This window comes from Meriones unguiculatus, chromosome 19, assembly GCF_030254825.1.
Source record: "Meriones unguiculatus strain TT.TT164.6M chromosome 19, Bangor_MerUng_6.1, whole genome shotgun sequence".
NCBI classification, from domain to species: Eukaryota; Metazoa; Chordata; class Mammalia; order Rodentia; family Muridae; genus Meriones; species Meriones unguiculatus.
Window position 1 is genome coordinate 28,141,595 of NC_083366.1, and position 22,394 is coordinate 28,163,988.

Sequence of the window (22,394 nt, forward strand, 5' to 3'; positions counted from 1 at the left end):
GGTATTCTCAGGTTTTCTTGACCAGCAACTTGGGGATGGGGGAGTCACTGGGCTCTTCATTAAATAAACCATGGGTAGATTATCTACCCATGCAGGATACATCAATTCAATCAGTTCAACCTCTTATTTTTTAAATTTGCTTGCCAAAGTATCCTTAAGGCTTTTCCATTGATTCTTAGTTTGGCAGACCTCCCCCTAAACCCCCTCTTCTGTTTCCTTATTTCCTTTTTTCTTCATTTATGTCTTTTTTTTTTTTTTTTTTTTTTTTTGAGACAGGGTTTCTCTGTGTAGCCCTGGCTGTCCTGGAACTCGTTTGTAGACCAGGCTGGCCTTGAACTCAACAGAGATTTTCCTGGCTCTGCCTCCCCAGCACTGGGATTAAAGGTGTGCAACACCATCCCTGGCCCTTGGTTTTTCCTTAAACCTTTCTATCTATTCCCTACTGTTCCCCTTCCACTCTCATAGTACATGTGCTCTGACAATACACTCCTCCTGAGATTGCTTGCTATTTGTCTTTAAATTTCATATCTTTTTTACAGCAAGATCTTATTATGTAGCCCTAACTGGTTTGGTACTTGCTTTGTAGGTCAGACTGGCCTTTTAAAGAGATCTGCCTGTCTCTGCCTCCCAAGTTTTGGGATTAAAGATCTATGCTACCGTGGCTACAGCTACCTGGCTGAGATTGTTTTTTGATTATCAAATAATTTCATTAATAAGAATGTTGAGAATTAGAATAGAATCAGGTTTTTGAGAATAGGGAGAAGCATAAAGAAGAAAACCCCCTCAATATCCTTAGCTGTTGGGAAATGCACTTGAGGCAGCTCACACTATAACTCTAGTTCTGGAGGGTATGATGCCCTCTGGCCTTCAGGGACACTAAGCACAGCCATACATACAGGCAAAATGCTCATACACACTTAAGAATAAAAAAGACAGCAGATGACAACAATGGGTTGTTGGCTGCTGCTAAGGATATGGGGAAAGGGCTCCTGGAAATGTGAACTTCGGCATCCATTATGTAAATTCTTCAAAAACTAAGAATATAATTAAGTATAACCTATATTTGAGTCTGTACACCTGAAGGACTCTAAGTCAGAACACATTACTTGCTCATCCATGTTCTTTGCTGCCCAATTCTTAATGGTCTGAAAATGGAGCCAACCTAGATGGCTGTCAATAGATAGCCGGCCTAGAAAATGTAGCACACAATAGAATTTTAAGCATGAAATCAAGACATTTGTAGGAAAATAGAAAATCAGAAAATTATGTTAATTGTAACAAACCATGTTCAAAGATGAACCTACATTCTCTCTCCTATGGAATCTGTTCAAAGATGAACCTACATTTTCTCTCCTATGGAACCTACATTTAAAATTCTCAATTCTATCCTCCTTCTCTTCCTTCCTCTCCCTGTGTTTATGTACAAATATTTGTCTGGCAGACACAAAACTAGGGATTTTGAGGATCATGAGAGGAGATGAAGAGACCTTAGGGATGGGAAATAGGAAAATGGAATACAAGTAATAAAGCACAATTTGAGACTAAATAGGAAAAGAAGCCAGCTGGAAGGTACTGGACATGAGAGAGCACAGTGGGAAAGGGAAATGAATGAGAACAAAGTATAATGAAGTGTGTGAAGATGCTGTAAAGAAACCCATTACTTTGTATGCTAACTTGAGAAATATAAGTGAAAAAACCTGTATGGGTACAAGTGAAACAGCAAGTTTATATTTCCCTCTCTCCCCTTTCTTTTTTGGCCTTCTGGTAATGGTTTTCAGAAGTGACTGAAAAGGAACCTGGCCTAGAGTGAGCTCTTTATCTTACTTTTGAGGCATTAAAGAAGAAACACCTTGAACTCAGAACTGAATGCTTAGGAATCCTCACAGTAATAGTAATGAATTTTAAAGTTAGATAAGGTAGTTAGTATGTGTGAATTTTATTGTCTAGTGCTATCAGAATGCTCCAGTGTTTGTACAACTCATATTTTCATATTTTCAGTTTCATATTTTCAGTACTCATATTTTCAGTTTCTTTCTAGTGAAATCATTTCTTTTCAGTTATTGTTTAATGTAGCTCTGGCTGGCCTGGAATTTGATGTATAGACCAGACAGACTGGTTGACTCACTTGCCCTTGCTTCTTGAGTGCTAGGATTAAGGGTGTGTGCTACCATACCTCATCCACAGCTGTTGTTCTTGATCAATATAAATCAATGGGACCATTCAAAAACTATAAAGATACGCATTTGGGATTTATAAAAAAATTTCTATTTTCAGAATTCATGCATTCTGTAGTTCTCTAGTTTGTTAATATGTACTTACCTAAAGTATACAGGGTGAAATGGTTCTCATAGTAAGTCATCTCACATTGTTACCTTTATGCGTGCATCAAGAGCATGTGAAATCTACTTTCATAGCATACTTCTGTGCACAGCATTTGATAGCCCCGTGTTATATTAGATAAGAGACCTCATCATCCCAAATCACTGTACTGTTGTGTTCTTTGACCTATGGCTTCCTATTTCTCCTACCTAGACCCAGAAGACTACCGTCGTATGTCCCCCTGCTCGGTTCATCTATTTTCAGCAAATAGCAAGATTTATTTCAAGTCTGAACAATCATATTCCTTCCCCTTATTCCCTAATCCATTGGTGATTCTCTTATTTCTGTTTGTGTCTTGGCTAGGATGAGTGATGCTGCAGTGAGCATGGACTGTCTTCATGAGGAGCTTATTGCATTTCCTTTGGATATATACCAAAAAATGGAATTGCTGGCTCATGTAGTGTAGTAATTCTATTTTTAAACTTTTGAGAAACCTCTCTACTGTTTTCAGTAATGGCTGCACAGGTCCTTCCAGCAGCATTCTCTTGTTTTCCACACCCATGCCAACACTTGTTGTCTTTTTTATAGCCATCCTAACAGGTGCATGGTGGTATCTTTTTGTGGTTTTAATTAGCTTTTCCCTGATGACTAGTGAGGTACTTGAATGTCTTATTATGTGTGTTTGTCCTTTTCCATGGCAGGGTGTTGGGGTTAGGGTGGGTGTGGGTGGGTGTGTGTATTCTTTGGCCAGTTTTGAAATTTAAGTTGATTTGATTTTTACTCTTGAGCTATGAATATTCCTCATGTGCCTTGATTATTAACTCCCTAATTTTAGGTTTTAAGAGGAATTCTTGCACTATTCTGTATTAGCACATGGTTTCTTAGTTTTCTGATAATGCTTTCACTCAGTTGGTCTGAAGGAGAAATTTGCTAAGGATTCAGTGAGTAATATGAATGTTCTGGGCAAATGTTTCTAAACTACTTGGAATCCAGAAGGGTAAACAAATATTCTGAAAAACTCAAGCATTTTCAGACTTAGTATCTCATACTTGTGATTCTAGCATTGGGGAAGCTGAGGCAGGAGGATTGTGGTGAATTGGTGGCAACCTGGGTTCTTCCTATAATGAGTTCCAGGCTAGCTTAGGCTATAGAATTAGACCATCTCAAAAATAAAACAACAAAAACTGGTGCTTCTTAAGTCACCCTTTCACTCTCTGTCATTTTCCAGCGTCCTGAGGTTAGCATTACACTTCTCCAGTGGAGCCCATGACTTCTGATCAGGACACTAAAGTTGTGGCTGAACCGCAGGCACAGCGAGTCCAGGAGGGCAAGGACAGCTCTCATCTGGTAGGTGTTGTTGGAGGGGAGGGCCACAGTCCACAGGTTACAGGTGTTTATTCCTTTTTCTAATAAACTCTACATTGATTTTAAAAAAGAGGTTCAAAATAATAACAGTAACATTGCTTAGAACACACGTATAATAAATAACAGTGTTGCAGAGGCAAAAGGACTTCTTGCTCATCCAGTGTACCTGGCTGAGATCCCCATAGCAAGAGATACACATAGGAGTCTTTAGATAGAAAGACCTACTAGGGCAGACTTTGCTAAATCTTATAACAGAAGAGAAGTGGATAGCTATAGAGAAGCATAATTGTACAAAAGATGGTGTGATTTGATGATATTTATGGGGAACTTAGCTAGATCTGTTCAGATTTTTCTTGACATCTGTGTGTGACATTTCTCCAGCCCTTTGGAATGAGGGTCTTGTGACCTATTTTCAAAAGGAAGTCAGCTTGTTTCATGGTATAATTGAGGTGAAGGAAGTAGTAAAAGAAATTCTAGTTTCTATTTTTCTGTTTTTATTCTAAAACTCTCTCAAATATTAAACTATAATATTTCAGACTGAACTGTATTGTCTGAAAAAAATACCTGCAGCTTTAGTAGCAGAAACTAAAAATAGCAGGTGATACAGAAAACAAGACACCTATGACTTTAGATACTTAAAGCTTTGTATCAAGAAAATGGAGTTTAGAGCCAGTAATTGAGGAAAAGCAGTTGTCACACAGCCTGCCAATTTGAATTTGATTCCCATAGTCCACAGCGGAAAGGAGAGAACCAACATGTGAAAGTTGTTCTTTGATTACCATATGCACACTGTGACATCCTCTACCTACACTCACATATGTTGTACATATATACATCTAACACAAATAATAACAACAACAACAATAATAAAATGATGGGAGACATTGTGGGCTAGAGACATGGCTGAGCAATTAAGAGCACTTAACTGTTCTTGCAGAGGACACAGGTTTGGTTCCCAGCACTCAAATTGTGACTCACAGCCATCTATAACTCCAATTCTAAGGGACCTGACCCCTTTTGTAGTCCCTGTGGGCACTAGGCATACACCTGGTACACACACATGCGTGGAGGCAAAACATTCATGCATGTTAATTAGCTTTAAAAACTGAATACCTTATTAATATAGGAACCATTCTAATAAATTATATTTGAAGAGTTAGGATTTTATTGTATGTTTTTGTGTTGTTTTGGCCACCTTTGACTTTTAATCCTGGACTAGAGATACAGCTTAGTGTTTCTCTGTGTAGTCTTGACTGTCCTGTACTCACTTTGTAGACCAGGCCTTGGACTCTGAGTGATCCGATGGCCTCTGCCTCCCTGCGAGCTGGGATTAAAGGCATGTGCCACCACGCCAGGGTGAAACATGGCTCAGTGCTTAATGTTCTTGAAGAACTCAGTCCCCAGCATCCGCATAGTTCACAGCCTTCTGTAACAGCAGCTTCAGTCCATCCTGTGGCCTCTGAGGGCATCTGCACACAAGTGTAAATACATACTTGCACACGTACATTTAAATAACAAATCTTTAAACAGTCTTAATCCTGTCAAACAATATCTAAAGTTTCTAAATGATGTTGGGAAAAGTAGCTTTTTAAAATTACCCCAGTTGAAACAAGAAATTTTCTTTGTAATGTTTAGTGAGACTCCAAAAATTATACATTTTAAGGCAGCTCTGTTCTTCCGAATGTAATTATTTATAAATTTCTTGCTATGTAAAAACATGAATTTTTTTTTCAGTGGGTTTGGTTTTAGTTAGTTACTATGGTTTGAAATTATGTTTTATTTATGTTTTAATAATGGAGTTTTTGATGTTTTCAATTTTGCAGATGAATGGTCCTATATCGCAAACCACTTCTCAAACAAGTTCCATCCCAGCTTTGACTCAGGTAATTTATTTTTGGTATTTATCACAGATTGTCTAGCCACAGCCAAGATTGCCAGATATGGCATTATACCAAATATATATTGTGAAAAGTTAGAAAAATGTAGATGTTTTTTAAAAGGAGGACTCATTTGGCCCTGTGCTCTTGAGTGTGTTAACTGTTGATATTGTCTCTTTCTAACAATAGAGGTGTCAAATATTTTAGTTCATTCTCAAGAATAGAATTCAGGGCAAAGTTTTCAGTTAATCAATTGTGCGTGTGTGTGTGTGTGTGTGTATAAGTGTTTATATCTTGGTTGTTTTTTAGAATATGCAAGTCAAATCCTAAATAATAAAAGAATAAGGAAACAGGCTAAAGATATAGCTCGTTGGTACCATATGAGGGGAGAGATCCTGTATAAACTGGGTATGGTAGCTCATTCTTGTCATCCTAACTTGGAAAGCAAGAAATAAGAGTTTAGCAAGAAACAAGAGTTTAGAGTCCTTTTTTTTTTTTTTTAATTTCTATAGAGCAAGTTTGAAGCCAGTCTTAGATACCTGAGATACCTTTTTGTTTTTTTAAGAAAAAGGATATGGTAGTGGGAATCCATTCTTTTAAATCTTGCTCTTTGCATGTGTATTGCATGTAGGAAGTACATCTATAGTATTACAAATTTAGTTTCTTATTTAAGTATCTTACAACTCTTATTAACTGTATATTATAAACTTAAGTGGTCTATACTCAAATACATAGCATGTGTAGAAATTAGCACATGTGCTACAGTATGTAAGTAGAGGTCAGTGGACAACCTGCAGGACTTAGTTCTTTCCTTCCGTCATGTGGGTCCTGGGACTGAACTCAAATCATCAGGCTTGGTGATGGCACTTTTAACCACTGAGCCATCTCACTAACCCCTCATCCACTTAAAAAAGATTTATTTACTCTCTGTGTGTGTGAGTGCCTGCATGTATGTATGCCTTCTACATGTATGCCCAGTGCCCTTGGAGGCCCCTGAAAGTAGTTATGGGCAGTTAACCTCCAAGATGCTTCCCTTAGCTATCTTTTCTATATTTTCTTCTTGTCATTCTCCTTCTCTTCTTCGTTGCCTTTACTATTTTTTCCTGAGGCTAGATTTTGCTACACAGCCCAGGCCAACCTTGAAGTTGTGGCTCTTCTGCCCTGACTTCCTGACCTCCTCTGCGTGCAGGAATTATGTATGTATTTTACCACACTTGAGTTTATTTATTATTTATGTTAGGCTTAAGTGTATAATTTGATGATATTTAGTAGTTTTCTAAGTTGTGCAATCATCACAATCATCTGGTGTTAGAGCTTTTTGTGTAAGTTAGAGTCTTATTTTATGTATGGTCTTATTTTATGTATGGTCCAATCTCTCAATCTTCCTGACTTAGCCTTCCATGTAGGTGGGGCACTGAGCAGTCTGATGTTCAGTTACAGTTAATCCCTGTTCCCCAGCTAGCTTTGGGCTCTCACAGGTGTCCTGTTTTTGTTTTTGTTTTTTTAAAGAAAAGAACAGATTGAATTTAGAGACTGCCTCTGCCTCCCAAATCTTGCCCTCACCGGCATCTGCCACTACTCTAGCCGCATGTACTTCTTGTCTCAGAGTTTGCTGTTTTTATGCCTATATGTGATAGGCAGTTACTGTTTTCTGAATAAATGTTAACTGTAGATGATAATGATAGGGAGGGCATTTTCTATGGAAAGGTTATTCACAGATGAGGATGGAACACCCATTGCTAGTGATAGTCCTAACACAACATGTACAGTTGTAGTACCAGAGTTTACATAGAGTAAATACAGACTTGGAGAGAGGGAACGATAGTTGTGCCTACAGAAAAAAATACTCTTGTTTTTTTTCCCCCTGGTAAAAGAGGGTCTTTTGAAATACTGTAACCTTCACTACTGGTTTTCAAGCAAAAGGGTTGAAGTATTAAATTTGCACTAAATTTCTTTGCATATAATGATAAGGAAAATATTGAAAATGTGAGTATTTCAGAAACTGGAAGGAAAGCAGCAGAGGGAATGAAGAAATGGAGGCGTGGGTTAAGATAGAAAGGAAATGAATAGCAACCAACTGATCTGACAAAACTGGAGCAAAGCAGGTCATCAATTTTGCCCTTAGCAAACGCAGATCCCTGGGTGATATTAGTGAAAGCCAGTCGGCAGAGATGCAAGACTGATGGACACAGCACACACAGCAGCTTTCTGCCTGAGAGCTTGATATTGGTGGCAAGAGGAAGGCCAACACAGGAATGGATCAGGAGGGCTATGAATGTATTTTGAATAAGGATGTAGCCACTCTGGGCCATTGTGATGGATCTACTTAAGAAAGAAACAAGATCTGATGACTGAAATTTAACAAGGTTAGCTGTTAGAGCCACAGATTCTGACGAAAGGAAACAATCACTGTTAGAAGGCCATTCTAACAGTGGGACTCAGATTCTAAATCCTACTGCCTTCTCTGCAGCTAAGTTGCCTCAGTGTTCTCGAGTAACTGCTTTGGCCTCAGAGGCATTTTCTGTTGTAGTGTTTCTGTTGTGTTTCACTGTAAATGAACAAAGATGTTGTTTGAGAGAGTTGTGTAAGGACAGGCAGTGTTAGTGCTTGTTTTTCCTGGGGAGCGCGATGCCTTTCCAATTACTATATGGGAATTTGATTCTTCTAACTCAGGAAATCTTGAACTCTGTCAGAATGACCTTAAGCATCTCATTATATTTAATTATATCCTCTATGTACACACACATGTGTACATATCTTATATCTTGTGTGAAGGTGAGAAGATAACTTGGAGGGAGTCATTTACCTCCTTTCACAACGTTGGTCCTAGGGATCAAATTTGAATTGTCAGGCTTGGCATTAAGTGCCTTATGACCCACTAAGCCATCTTCCTGGCCCAGTCAGAAATAAATTTTTCGAAACTATTTAATGATAACAAGATTAGAGAACTTAACCGAAGTAATTGTCTTGGAATATAGCTCAGTGGTAGAGTGTTTGCTTGGCATTTGCAAGGCTGTCACTTAACTTTCATTGATAAAGTATGCCTTTGATGACATTTTTTCTGATTGGATGTTTAGATTAACTGCTACATGTCTGCATATTGAATCAGTACGCTCACAGTCATAAAAATAGCTAATACTTGCATTTTGCTTGTAAATGACAACTGCCTGCCTTTTGCACAGTATTTTACAGGTTAAATGGTTAGTTGGTTGGTTGGTTTTTTAGTGCTTTTAAGGGAATTCTTTTTTTTTTTTTCTCTTGGTTTTTCGAAACAGGGTTTCTCTGTGTACCGTTGGCTCTCCTGGACTTGCTTTGTAGACCAGGCTAGCCTCGAACTCACAGAGATCTGCCTGCTTCTGTCTCCCTGAGTGCTGGGAATACAGGTGTGTGTCACTGCATCTGGTTTAGGAGAATTCTTTTTAAGGATACCAGTCTATGATATTTTTTTTTCTTAATTTCAATTTTCAGATATTTGTAAAGAGACTAGTACTTGCATTCCCATGTGTAGGCATCATGAACGTGAGCAATTATTCTCACTCTCCTTCAGCTGTTCATGTTCCAGTCCCCCATACAACACTCCAGAAATTCACAGAACTTTATTTTTTGTAGTATTTTAAGGCAAATAGTGGGCAGTTTATTATTTCACCATCAATGCTTCAGAATGCATCTCTTTATTATTCCATTGTGGGTTTTTTTGGTCTAACAAAATTAGCATGATTCCTTAATATGAAGAAATACCTCAAAGCTAGAAAATGAGATTATACTTTTAAATAGCTGTAAAGTATCTTTTCGTGTGTGTGTGTGTGTGTGTGTGTGTGTGTGTGTAAGAGTGCAAGTGTGCTGTGCCACATAGAATATGTGGAGGGCAGCCAGCCGTTCCATCCAGGCATTGAATTCAAGTTGTCAGGTTTGCGCAGCAAGCACCCTTATCTCACTTCCAGTCTCATAGTTGTAAATGTTACAGAGTAAGTTTCTGGTATTATTTTCTTTAAAGGGACAGTACCAGCTAACTTCTTTGGTTACTGTTATCTTATAAAATATAATCCAGGAGATACTAAAACACTGAAGTTTGAAATTTCTTCTGGCTGTGTTAATAAATTCAGTTGTTTTTAGAATTAACTTTATGAAAATAAGATAAAAATCACATATGTTGTGTTCCCCCTCCCTCTTAGATTCTATGTACCATTTGGATTTCAGCACAAGGAGTCTGATGAATGTCAGGCAAGACTCTTTTGTCATTAGAATTAGGTTTTGAGTGACAGGAACATGTGACTGCTGTGCAAGAAGTTATTTTTGGTATCTGGGTGTTGGCTTTGCCTCAGAAACGATAGCAAGTTAGTGTGAGATGCATTTGTAGAGGTTCAGAAAAGGACGAGCATTGTGATGTGAGTTTTGAACTTTCGATATGGGCTGTTGCTTCAGCAAAGAACTCAGTAGTGACAATGACAATGAGAAAATTGGCCTGTTACAAAAATGTGTGGAAGAGAAGAAACCGGAGAACAAGATAAGTAAAACTTTATCTTCATTATTTGATACCCTTGAAAGTGAGGAGCTTCACAAAGTTGAAAATGGACCCAGCCGAGCAGCCACTGGTGTTACTATGTGGACTAGAGTTTTTACAAGGTCTGGGCACAAACAGGATCATAGATCAAAGCAGTCACTGAATTCTGATTCCTCTTCCACATATGAGTTCTTTCATGGGCCTGAAAATTTAGATGAAGGTGACAAGAATTTAGATACTGTTGCTATTGAACAAAATTCTGAGATTGTTTGTGACCCTCTGTGTAAGAGTACTGACAGACAGGCTTATTCCGAAGATGACCAGTCTTTCTCACCTGTGCCCATGCCTTCTGACCAGCAGGAGGAAACTTTTGTGAGTGATCATCTACAAAGTTACCTGGCCACTTATAAAAACTCTTTAATAGAGAAAGAAAAATTGCCAAGTGTTCAAGTCAGTAGTTTTAATGAGAGTAACTCTGTAGAAGTATCTGCTGGAGAGTTGCGATATAAAAGCCCAATTTGTGTTGGTGACAAACAGTGTAAGAATTCAAGGGAGAGCAAATTTTACAGTATTTGTGCTATAGATCTGGAGTGTGTGAACATGGAAGAGGAACTGTACACTCCCATGTATGGAGCAGCTGCAGAAGAATGCCATTCAGCTGTTACTTACGAAGTTTTCCAAGCGGATTGGCCCTTAGCTAATAGGGAAGAATGTGCTGCCTCAAATGCCATACAGAGGGCAGGAAAGTTAAAGCTGCAGCAGGAAAAGCCATTACCCCAGGATGTCTTAGGCCCATGCGAAAGAAAAGAAGCATTTACTGAGAAAAGTGAATGTAGTTCTGATTTTTTGGTGGACCATGATCTATCTGATGAAGCACACATCAGTGACCTCCAGGCTGAGTCTGTAAGGGCAGAAGTTTATGCCAAAGTCCCTAAAGATCACACAGAACATAGTACATTACATAATACTGGCCTGTTCCCAGAATTAAATATTAACATAGGCAGTGACTCATTAAAATGCACATGTGCTACATCTGAAGAAAGAGAGAGCAGTGCTTCAGGAATAGGAAGTCAGATGGATGAGTCACTTGTTAATTTGCCAAATGACATTTCATATGTTGATGAGAATGGTGAACCTGAGGCTATAACAGTTAGCAGGGGTCAAAGTTTAGCCTCTAAAATGGAAAGAGAGTATGACTCTGAAAAGCCACTAGAAGGCAGTGATTACTTCCAGATCACTATTACCAGGCCAGGTAGGTGCCTTTCCTTCTTAGCTCTAGATAGTTTAAGTCCAGAAAGGTTAACCTCAGAGAGCTTAGGCAGTGAGTATCTCCCAGATCATGCCAGTCTCAGAGAAGTTGCCTTAAGCAAACATAAAGGCCCTAATTCTGTATCCCATGGTGGGCCAGAGCAGCACCTGGGGGATAGCAATCTGGAAACTGGAAGTGTCCAGCTGGCAAAGAGAGGTGAGCTGTTCTTGTGTTCTGAAAATAGTTCCTCTTATCAAGATGTGGATAGAATGAGCATTTTAGAGACTGAGAGCCATGGCAAGAGGGAATTGAAAAGTTGGTGTCAAGCAGACCTCTGTATAGATAGTAGGGCAGACAAGGCTCAGACAGAGACTTATGATTTAACTCAAGTGGAATGTGAACCAGACACAGAAGGGGTGGTCCAGAAGACAGATATTCTGAAGGTTGGACTTTCACAAAGAATGCCAAGTGACAAGTTTCATGACCACTCCAGACCTCAAGGCCGAGTAACACCACCTGTAGTCACTCTCACCTGTACTAATATTGAAGCAAGGGAAACAGGCCTACATGATAAAACAGGAGATGAAGTATGTGTGAAGAGTTTAGTTGCTGTATTACACAACCAATTTAGTGGGCCCTCTGAACTAGAAAAGGAACCACAGAAAGCTAATTGTAGAGAGATCAGTGAGGAGAACATAGAAAATGCCAAGTCAGATGCTAAAACAGTCTTTCAATGGGAAAAGAGTGTTCTTAGCAAGGTCATGCCCAGTGGGAACACGGTAACTTGTATTGGTTCTGGCATAGCAGCAGATCCTGATTGTGAAACTAATCAAATGGAGAACAGTTACAGAACTGATGGAGTGAATGAATACCCCAACCACAGTTCAGTGTCACCTGAAGAGGAGTGGGTTAATAGTGATAGAATCCCACAGTTGCATCTCAGTAACTCTGAATCAATTAAAGAAGTTTGTAATGCCTTTGATAATAATGCATCAGAACTGAGCAAAGAAGAGAAAGAGAAACTGTGTTTGGATAAACACAGTATTGATCCTAACAGCATTGACTGCTTAGGCCCATGTAGGACGAATGGAAGAAATGCCAAATCCACAGTTAAAGAAGCCACTTTAAATGGGAAGATGGATTTTTTGGGAAACTCTGAGGGGACTTTTAAGAAAATAGCATTTTGCGACACTTCTGAGGGGTCTTCCTCTTGGATTGATGTCAAATCTATACAAGTGGATATGCCTGCAGCTATTCCTAGTAATACTCCCCAAGCAATTCCTGCCATCCCAGCTGAGAGCAAAGAATATGCAGTGCCAAGTGCTGACCACATTGCATCACCCAAAGAGGACATCCTAAATGTGTCTGAAAATCATTCAGAAATGGATTGGCACAGGATCCCCGAAAAGTTCTATACTCCGTGTTTGAATGAATTTTCCTATTACCCGATGGGAGGGCTAACAAGTCGGGTACTTTCAGAAGGATTGGCAGGTGGGTGTGGCAGATATCAAGAGGGCTATCTTTGGGCTAACGCAGCTACAGAAAATACGACAGAAGATGCACAAATTTTTAGTGAGGATCTACACAGTAATGCTCAGTACTTAGAAAATACTTCACTTTCCTTGGAGCAGACCCCTTATCAGCTGCCAGTGTCAGCGGATGCTGTTGTTTGGGGATGGCAAAGTAGAGGTGGACAGTTAGTAAGTATGCTTTATCAGTGCTTGTTGTGTTGTGCAATGGCAGTTTTTACCTTTTGGGAGTGTTTATGAAAATTAGTTAATTCTAGGTTATTGGCAGTCTGGATGCTTTTGTAAGACTGAATGCATGGAGTATCAATTTAACCTTTTTCAAATGAGAAATGTGAATTATAAATTGACAAATTCAAGCCAGGGTTTGTATGTAAGCTGCTGGTGCCAAAGCATGCCCCACTAATTACCCCCCCCACAGCATTGTGCAGACCTTTCATGTGGATACTGTTTTGTTCAGTGCCCTTTACCCTTCCGAGACAGGTTCTTGTCCCATGGAGAGTGTGATGTGTTTCAGCAAGTATTTGAAGTCACTGACAGCGTGTCATACTTGCATTTCAAGTGTGTTTTCCTATTTGTATTGTGTCTATGGCAGGAAAATTTGCGACTTGTAGTTTCAGTAAAAATCACTCATGTCCTGACCTCAGTGGTTTGGAAGAAGTTTTGCTGTTGGTATTGGATAGCTGAATTGAGCATCTTTCTAGAAGTTCTTTAATGAATGCACATACTGTTCAACAACAGAAAACCAATGGTGCTAAGAATACAAATGTATCAAAGTGTTATTAATGAAAGGACATATGCTTAATCCTTTTGTGTTTGCAAGGGATTGATTCCAAGAGCCTATGGATACCAAAATCATTCTCCTGTATACTTGATGGCATTCTAAAATACTTAAAATATCGAATATCATGTAAGAGCTATGGGACTAAATACTGTCTTGTTTAAGGAACTTACAGGAAAAAAAATGTGTTTAGCGATGCAGAGTGCCCCCCCACCCCCCCTTTCTTTATGGGATCAGTAAGAAAAACTATTGGTAATAGGAAGGAGCTAGATTTCACTCAGATATTAAAGAGAGAGTTGTAAAGTGGGAATAAAGAAGTTATATAATTGAAGGAATTGCCCATCAGACTTGTGTGCATCTGCCTTTTCTCTATGACCACATTGTTTTTGAATCTTTTATTTAAATGTACACTGGTAGTAGTTGACTATCAATTGCTAATTGTTTGGTACATTTATGCAAGCGCAGACTGAGTGCTGTCTTTATTCTTTTGGCTTTAAGCAATATGTATGCTGTTTTAAACTGGCTTTTCAATTATGGGATAATATCCAAGCAATATACTGATTTCTGATATTACCATGTTTAATGGTGTTACTTTACTTTTCAAAACTTATTTTCAAAGTCTGTGATTATCACAGACATTTTAAAACTACCTTTCTTTTGAAAGCTGTGTCTCTGCTTTGCAGGTAAAGGGGCAGAGGTAGCATGAGCATGTCTCAGAAGTCAGGGCAACTCTAGGGGCACACCCTTCCCTAAGGTGTTCCCCACATCTTTCTTCTATTAGCTCATCTATTTTGGTTTCCCCCTTCGACTTCCCCCTCTCTGGCACTCTTCTAGTTACTATTCAGCAACCTGTTGGTGAGACCATTCTATCTTACATCTGTAAAATGCAAAGTGAATCGGTACTTTTTTTAATAGGGCATAGTGTTTTGAATGTACAGAGCCAGAGCATCAGAACCCGCAGGTGGGATGGCTCACCCTTCAAAGAGAAGCAGTGTTGACTTCATGCACAATCACTTGAGAATGTGGCAGCTAAGGTCAGCTTGCTTCTGGTTTTAATAACTTACTGTGCATTTTCAGAGAGAAAATATTCTGGCTCATACAGTCAGGCAGATGAAACTAGGGTTCTTGATAAGTGTTTACAAGTTTCATACACCTACAAGCAAAACCCATATTTCAAATAAACAGTATAGGTTGATCTTTGTTTAATAAAAATATTTTTCATGTGAATTTTGAGAAGGCAGTTCTTGAAAGTTTGCTGAGAAAGAATACAGTTTTCTAACTACCAAAAGTGCCATTGGCAGATTTTAATCTTTCTTTGTCTTGGTTTTCTTGTGAAATGGGGGTAGTGAAACCTGCCTTTAAGCTTGCTCTGTTTGTATTAGGTGGGCAGAATACAGCCGTCTGCTGTTGGTATGCCATTAGGTCTTTGAGATCTTCATACGTCATCTCTTTTGTCAGTACTCTCACTGAATCCTAATTAACTGCTCAAAATTGTGTAGCTTTCCTGATTTCTGGCTTGGACATATTCACCTAAATAATAGTTTCTTTCCTTTTTTTAATGTCTCATTTTAGATATATTTATTTATTTTACTATATGCATGAGTGTTTGCCTGCATGTACCTGTGTACCATGTGCATGCCTGGTCCTACAGCAGGTCAGAAGCGGGCTCCACACTCCCTAGGACTGGCATAAGAGGTTGTGAGCTACTGTGTTGATACTAGGAAGCAAACTCTGGTCCTCTCAAGAGTAGTAAGCTCTCTTAATCATTGTGCCAATACTCTAGTCCTCCTGTCTTTTGTGTTTGCCCGAGTGTATGTCTGCACCAGGTGCAGGTAGTGCCGAAGAAGGCCAAAGGAGTTTAAGAAAGCTTAGCTACCTACCGTGTGAATACTGAGGATCAAGCCTGGATCTTCTGGAAGAGTGGCTTATATTTATCCACTGAGCCATTACTTCAGCACCCAAGATGTAATAATTTCTTAACAGTAGGGTCCAAGTCATTTGTGGAAAATGTGTATTTCTGTGCAGTTACTTTGTTAAGTTTTTATTCAGCCTATTTCCCAAACACCATTCTACTATGGTTTTTTGAATGTTGCTGGGCATTAGCAACACGGTGGTAAGCAGAATGTGTCTTGTACCCACCACCCAAGAGTTACATAGACTACAGACACATTATATCTGTAGACACCATGGAAGACTAACTATGCTGTGCTGTGTGCTGCTTGTGGGCATTTCACAGACAGGAGGCCATGTAATGTGTTTTTATAAACTACAGAACTTGTATTGTTCATGCAAACGGCACTGAAATGAAGACAATTAATGTTAGTTAGTATTAGTAATTTAAAGAATGTATAGTATTTGCATGTGACAAGAGTCTGTTAATATATTGAATAAAACTGAATTTAAAAAAACTTGATTTTTGTGTTTTGGAACACTGGGAAGAGAAATGGGCCTGGCATAGCCAAGGTTACAAAGAGAAATCCTGTCTTGAAAAATCAAAAAGAAAAAGAAAACAACAACACAACAATCGCACCCCCCCCCAAAAAAAAAAAACCAGAACAGATTCTTTAGAGGATTCTTATGATAGTTTTATGAATCCAAACTCATGAAAATTATATAAATTAAATATGTGGGATTTTTTTTTTTAAGATGTAAGGTATATCTTAGTAAATTTATTAAGACTCTGTGTGTGTAACAGAGTATCTCAGTCTTTTTTAGCTTTGTGGGTGCTTACACACCAACCATTGTGTTCTTATTACTTAGCACAGTACTTAAGGCATGTTTGTGAGCCTGTAGGATGTACTTGTTTGATGGTATGTGAGAGAGAAGAGCTGAGACTAACTCTTTGAAGAGAAGCCAAAGGCCAAAGATGAATTGGACATTTAGTTGTGATTGAAGAATTGGTGTTTCTTGCTTACACTTACTTGGGGAAAAATTCTGGCTCTTTTAAAAATACCAAAGTAAAGAATTCCAGATGGGTACTTGCTTTGGCATCTGTTTTTGGAGGACGTGGTGTTTTAGTAATTGCCCAGTGAGTAGAAGTAGCAGAAGGTCAGAGTTGCTTTCAGAGAATGAACATGAATAGTGTTTGACTCAGGGAAGCCTTCTACTTGCAATGTCAGAAATAGTTTTACGGTTTTCACTGGCAGCTTCCGTTACCTGAGACTGTGGGTTTTATCTACCTGTTTATACTTATAAATCTCCATGCTTCCTTGATATAGCTCATTAATGGTATCTCATGTGTTATAGAGTGCAGAAATGAGGACTGTCAATGCTCTACCCCGGAGCAACACAGCCTGCCTGTTCCCAGCTTAGAACACTAGTTTGAGGTACACCCAGGACTGGGACTCTTTGTCCCTTCATGAGGAGGCTTTCCTTCAGGGTCCTATGGCTGGTGGTGTTCTTGAAAAGGCAAGTGGTTTCTTGAAAGAGTGCAATGGCAAATTGGAGTTAGTATTTGGGAAATAACTGCTCCTGGGAATTTTTTTTTTTTAAGAGAAAAATTTCGGGTTTGTAGGCAGAAGAGAGCCAGTTGGTTTTTTGTTTTGTTTTGTTTTCGCTTTTGTTTTATTTGTTTGATTTTTGGTATCGGGGGAAAAAACAAAATGGAAATGGAGAGTATTTCACTTAATGAGGGGATATTGTGACCTGTAAAGTGCCTGAGCAAAGACCATCAAAAGGAAATGAAAGAGTGCTAGACAAACTGAAGTACAGAAGTGCTGGTGTGCTAGAAACAGCAGGCAGTTGATGCGTCTAGAATTGAACAGGCCTAGGAGATACAGATCCTGTAAGAGTGCTTACTCTGATACTCTTGAGTGGACAACATTTGGATGAGGTCTCCAGCATCTGAGCACGGGATGGATGCTATTGTTGTCATTGTAACCAGTGAGCTAATGACTTAATGAGTGCCCAGTGTGTACCAGGCATCACTCCGAGTGCTTCATGCCAGTGACCTCATCACTTTCAACATCATCATCATCTGAATCTTTTTCTTTTTAAAATTAAAGTACCTGTAAATAATATATATATATATATATATATATATATATATATATATCATGCAGACTTAAGCAAACCCTAGGCCTATAAACCTCAATAAACTTCTATACAATTAGAATAGCCATTTTGAACCTGTGGAGCTTCACATTGGATTTTAAACCTTCACTACCAAATATACTTTCATACAATTCCACTAAAAACTGAAAATTTCCTACTTACTTTAAAAGGTGGCAAAAGTCCTTTCCAGGTGATGTTTATTGAGATTAAGTAACTGCACAGCTGTCTGTAGGGTGTAGGACTCAAGTAGCATTAGCACAGGTGAGAACCCTAGACTAGAAGTGTCAGCATCACTTGCAGCGTAGTAGTTCTGGGGAGTTGTTTTGCAGCCGCCGAGGTGATGGGGAGGCTCTCTCAGGAATGGGAGCGAGTAGCTCTGCTGAGAGTGTAAGGTGTTTTCCTGCCTTAGTGATGCTCTAGCTTTCTTCTGTGCTTCAGGAGCCTTGACTGCTAGGAGAAGCTTTGATTTTTCTATCTCTTGCTTATGTGCTCAAGAGCTTTATCGTTTAAATGTCTCCATCTACATTGTACTGAATTTGTAAATCTGTGAATTGGGATTTAGTTAGGTCATACAGGTAATCACTAGTTGTATAGTTGTGAGGCTGAACGTAATGAAATGAAGGGGTCTGTCATTTGCAATGTGTAGCAACCACTGTGCTTAGAAGGAACTGTAAGGGTGGCAGGTGGGGTTCTGGCTGCATCAGCTTGGTTTCTTTTTGAGCCTCATTTCAATCCCAAAGGTGTGTGTGAATAGCTAGACTTGGCCTTTTAAGCTTAAATTGTCTTAATATTAGTGTTTGTTTTTTACTATAAACTAACAAAACAGCATTTGTTGTACCTAAGGTACAAATACATATATGTGAAATTTTTTTCTAGGTCCCAGCAACTAAGGTTTCAGAACTAAACCCTAATGCGAAAGTATGGGGGACTCATATGTTACATTTGGAAGCGAGTAGTGCAGCTGTTGGTGTGAATGCCCCATGGGATGAAGTCCCCGGACATCCTGCAGACTGCGAACAGCAGGGTAAGCAGTGAGCCTGGTGATGACCTGGAGTGGCCTGCTTTAAAAAAACATTATTATACTATTATTATATTATATTATTATTATTATTATTACTATATTATACTACTGTTGAACAATGAATTACTGTATTTAAAAGTAAATTCATCAAAGTGTGGGGGAAAAAAACCTTTTGCCTTCCTTAACATTTTAATCTGTCTTCTCCATTCACATTTGTGTCCTGGTTTGTAATAGTATTTAGAGCCTTGGGAGCTTTTACAGTCCAGTTAAAAACTGAGTAACTATTTTAAAGGAAAGTGATTCTTCTAACACAACATTTTGGGGTTAAATTGCAATTAAAGGATTGGATGCCAATGGCGATGGTGACAAAAGTCATGAGAATGCAGCACTACCAGACGTACAGGAGGCAGACCAGACAGACATGAGCACTCTGGCTCTGGATAACTCAGAATATGAACCTCTGCCTGAAAATAATGATACAGGTAAGCCCACTTTATGAATTGTTTTTACTTAGAATATGGGATTTTTACATTTTAGTTTTAAACAATGTACTTTTCATTCCTTCCTTTTAATGTTCCTTGAAATTGGTAGATTCAGAAATGAGACCCTGGAGGGGAAAGTGTGCTGTAGAATAAGGCAGCTTCTGAGACAAATGGCATTGAGCTATGAGAAGCACGAGATTGTTCACAGGGGTGTTTCGATGGATAGAGATGGAGAATTAGTGTTGGAATTGAGGGTAAGACGGGCTGGATGGGCTGAGGGTTGTTAGAGCTAGAGTGATGGATAAGGCATTTGAAGCCTCACTTCAGAGTCTGGGAAGCCAGAGAGATTTGAGTGATGTCCCCTTTGTTAGTGCAGTGAGTGACAGGAAGAAAGTAAGGAACTTGGTAAGTAAACCTGTTGAATACATTATTTTTTCTTTTTTTAATTTTTGTTTCTTACTGTTGCAGTGTGTAATTGCCTCAGATTTTAAACCAAGTCCCGTCTCCTTAGTCTGCATTTCTGACTGTCAGCATCTGGAAGTATAGGGAAGCATTATCTTAGTGAGCAAGGAATAGAGTTAGCAGAACCATAAATGCCAGGCCCTGCTGTGTGAGGCATAGTGATCCACAGAAACCTCTCATATATGACAAAATTAAGCATTGTGACTTATGTGGGAAATGTGTTTTATAAATACTAGATTTGTTTTAAATGAATAAGGTAAGAATTGATAAAGAAAAAATCAAACCACATTGCTTTCTGGTAAATATGAATTGGCCATCTTGAATTTAAGTGATTTAAACCTTCATATAAGCAAGGGCTCACCAGCATGTAGCAATTTGATTTGATCAGCTCCTCCTCATTAACCTAACGCTAACTGGTTAATAATTGGGAAATAACAGAGTGTTGAGATACATTGGAGTGAAGGTGAAGTTGACTTTTTGATGGCAAAATGAGGGAGTGCTACACATTTAAAGTGGATTTCAAAAGAGCAAATAAAAGGCACCGTATATACAAGTGGTGGGGATCCTAATACTAAAATCTAAGGAGTCAAAAATAATTTAAAGTTTAGAATGCATCCAAATCTCAAACTGGGAACAGAAATTATGCAAAAGATACAAAATAGATGTATCAAAAATGAAATAATATGTTAAAATATGTCTGGAAATTCTAAAGTCAAAAGAAGTTGGTTCTTTGTAAAAGGATTATTTAAAACTAATTTTTGAAGGGGGAAAAAAAACCAAAGACTTTAATTCTCTTTGGTAGCCAGAATGTGTACCAATGTGAAATAGTTATAGGTAATGGGAAAGCGATTCCTTAACTCCATTTTTTTTCTGGTGTGATCTATAAAACCTAGTCAGTTTGTAAAGTGCTAATGTAGGCACTGGATTCAATTCCTAGCACTAGGGAGTGAAACCAAGTGAAGGGAAGGGTACGAAGGAGAAGCTATGAAGCTACTCTGTACTGCAGTGGATCAGCGTGTCCCAGGGGCACAGTCAGCCACTCTCCATGCAGTAGTTAGCAGAGCTCACAGGGCTTTAAGCGTGAATTTCCATCATGGCTAACGGTCTCAAGCATCTTTATTCTTTTAAGATGTTATTTTTTATTATTCTTTGACAGCTTAATCCATTTATGTACTGAAATTTGGGTTATTTTACGCCCCTCTTCCCCCCAATTCTTTTCAGCAACACCTCTGACTCTGATGTCTTACTGATTTAATTCGGGTCACTTTTGTGAATTTGAATTGAGGCTTAGTTACTGAGACATTGGCAGCTAATCAGTGGTATATCACTAATAGCCCCTCTCCCAGCACCTGTTGACAGTTGAGAGGCAGGGCTTCATGAGTTTCTCTCTCCTGTTGGTGATGAATGAAGCATTTACGGGCTCAGTCTTGTGCAGGCCACCACAGCTGCAGTGAGGTCAGTACATGCCGTGTCATGTGCTGAAGACACTGTTTGGCAGCACACTCCACCTTGTTGTGTTACCTGAGCCTTGGACAAGGTGACACAGATGTCCCATGCAAAGAGTGTTTTTAAATTCACAGCAAAATGGAGCAGAACGCCCAGTACACAGTTTCCAGATGTGCTTGCCTGTGCACTTGTGTAGCCTCCCCCGATGTGATCATGACTCCCCAGAGTGGTGTGTTTTACAACTGATAACCCCACGTGGAAACATCATTATCACCCAAAGTTCCTGCTTTACAGTTTATATTAGCCTTGCTGTTGTACATTTCAAGCACATAATGACATTAGTCAGTGTTAACATCATGGCTAGACACATTGCCAAAGCAATCAGCTGAGCTTTCTCTATCAACCCTTCTTTCCCAGTCCTGGGCAATCACTGGTGGTTTTTTTGTTTGTTTGTTTGTTTGTTTTTGTTTTTGTTTTTTTCTCTCTGTCAACCCCTCTTCCCCAGCCCTGGGCAATCATTGTTTTTTGTTTGTTTGTTTGTTTGTTTTTGTTTTTAGGGGGTTTTCTTTGCCTTTGAGGCTTTGCCTTTTTCAGATTACCAAAGAGGAATCAATCACTAGAGAGCCTCTTTTTTGCTTGCCCTCTTATGCTTAGTAATATGCATTTGTGGCCCCTCTATATCTTCACATGGCTTATTGCTAGGTGAGCCTGAATTATTCTAGCAAAGCAGTTTATCCAGTCATTTGCTGAAAGATACTTGGTTGCCTTTGAGCTTTGACAGTAATTAATAAAGCAGTGGTGGACATTAGTGTGCAGGTTTTTGTGTAGATATAAGAGATATTGAATCCTTTGGTTAAGCATCAAGGAACATGATTACTGTATTACATGGTTAAGTATGTTTAGTCTGTAAAGAGACCGTCAACTGTCTGCATGGTGCTTGCACTATTTTAGCTTTATGTTTTCATGCTTTGTTGTTAGGCATGTTATATTAGTCCTTGTTATGTCTTCATTTGACCCTCCATCAGATCATTAAAGCAGTTTTCCTTGCCCTTTTTGTTGTTTGTGGGTTTTTTGGTTTTTTGTTTGTTTTTCAAGACAGAGTTTCTCTGTGTAGCCCTGGCTGGCTGCTCTGGAACTTGCTCTGTAGATCAGGCTGGTCTTAAACTCACAGATAGACCAGGCTGCGCTCACATTTACGGATGACCATCTGCCTGTGCCTCCAGAGTGCTGGGATTAAAGGCATGTGCCACCACCACCTGGCCCAGTTTTTCTTGCTTTTTGAAGTCTGTTCTTTCTGAAGCAAATATAGCTA

At 39.0% G+C, this 22,394-nt stretch overlaps 1 protein-coding gene across 5 annotated transcripts in view; it reads left to right on the forward strand.

Moving 5' to 3' along the window:
- The window catches only part of Larp4b (La ribonucleoprotein 4B), a 79,612-nt gene that overhangs the window by 20,173 nt on the left and 37,045 nt on the right, over positions 1-22,394 (forward strand). For all 5 annotated transcript variants that reach the window (XM_060372651.1, XM_060372650.1, XM_060372653.1 and 2 more), the window contains exons 2-5: positions 3,548-3,666; positions 5,508-5,567; positions 18,548-18,695; positions 19,034-19,174. In XM_060372651.1, the coding sequence (XP_060228634.1) occupies positions 3,586-3,666; positions 5,508-5,567; positions 18,548-18,695; positions 19,034-19,174 (430 nt within the window). In that variant the 5' untranslated portion in view covers positions 3,548-3,585. The remainder of the gene's footprint in view (positions 1-3,547; positions 3,667-5,507; positions 5,568-18,547; positions 18,696-19,033; positions 19,175-22,394) is intronic.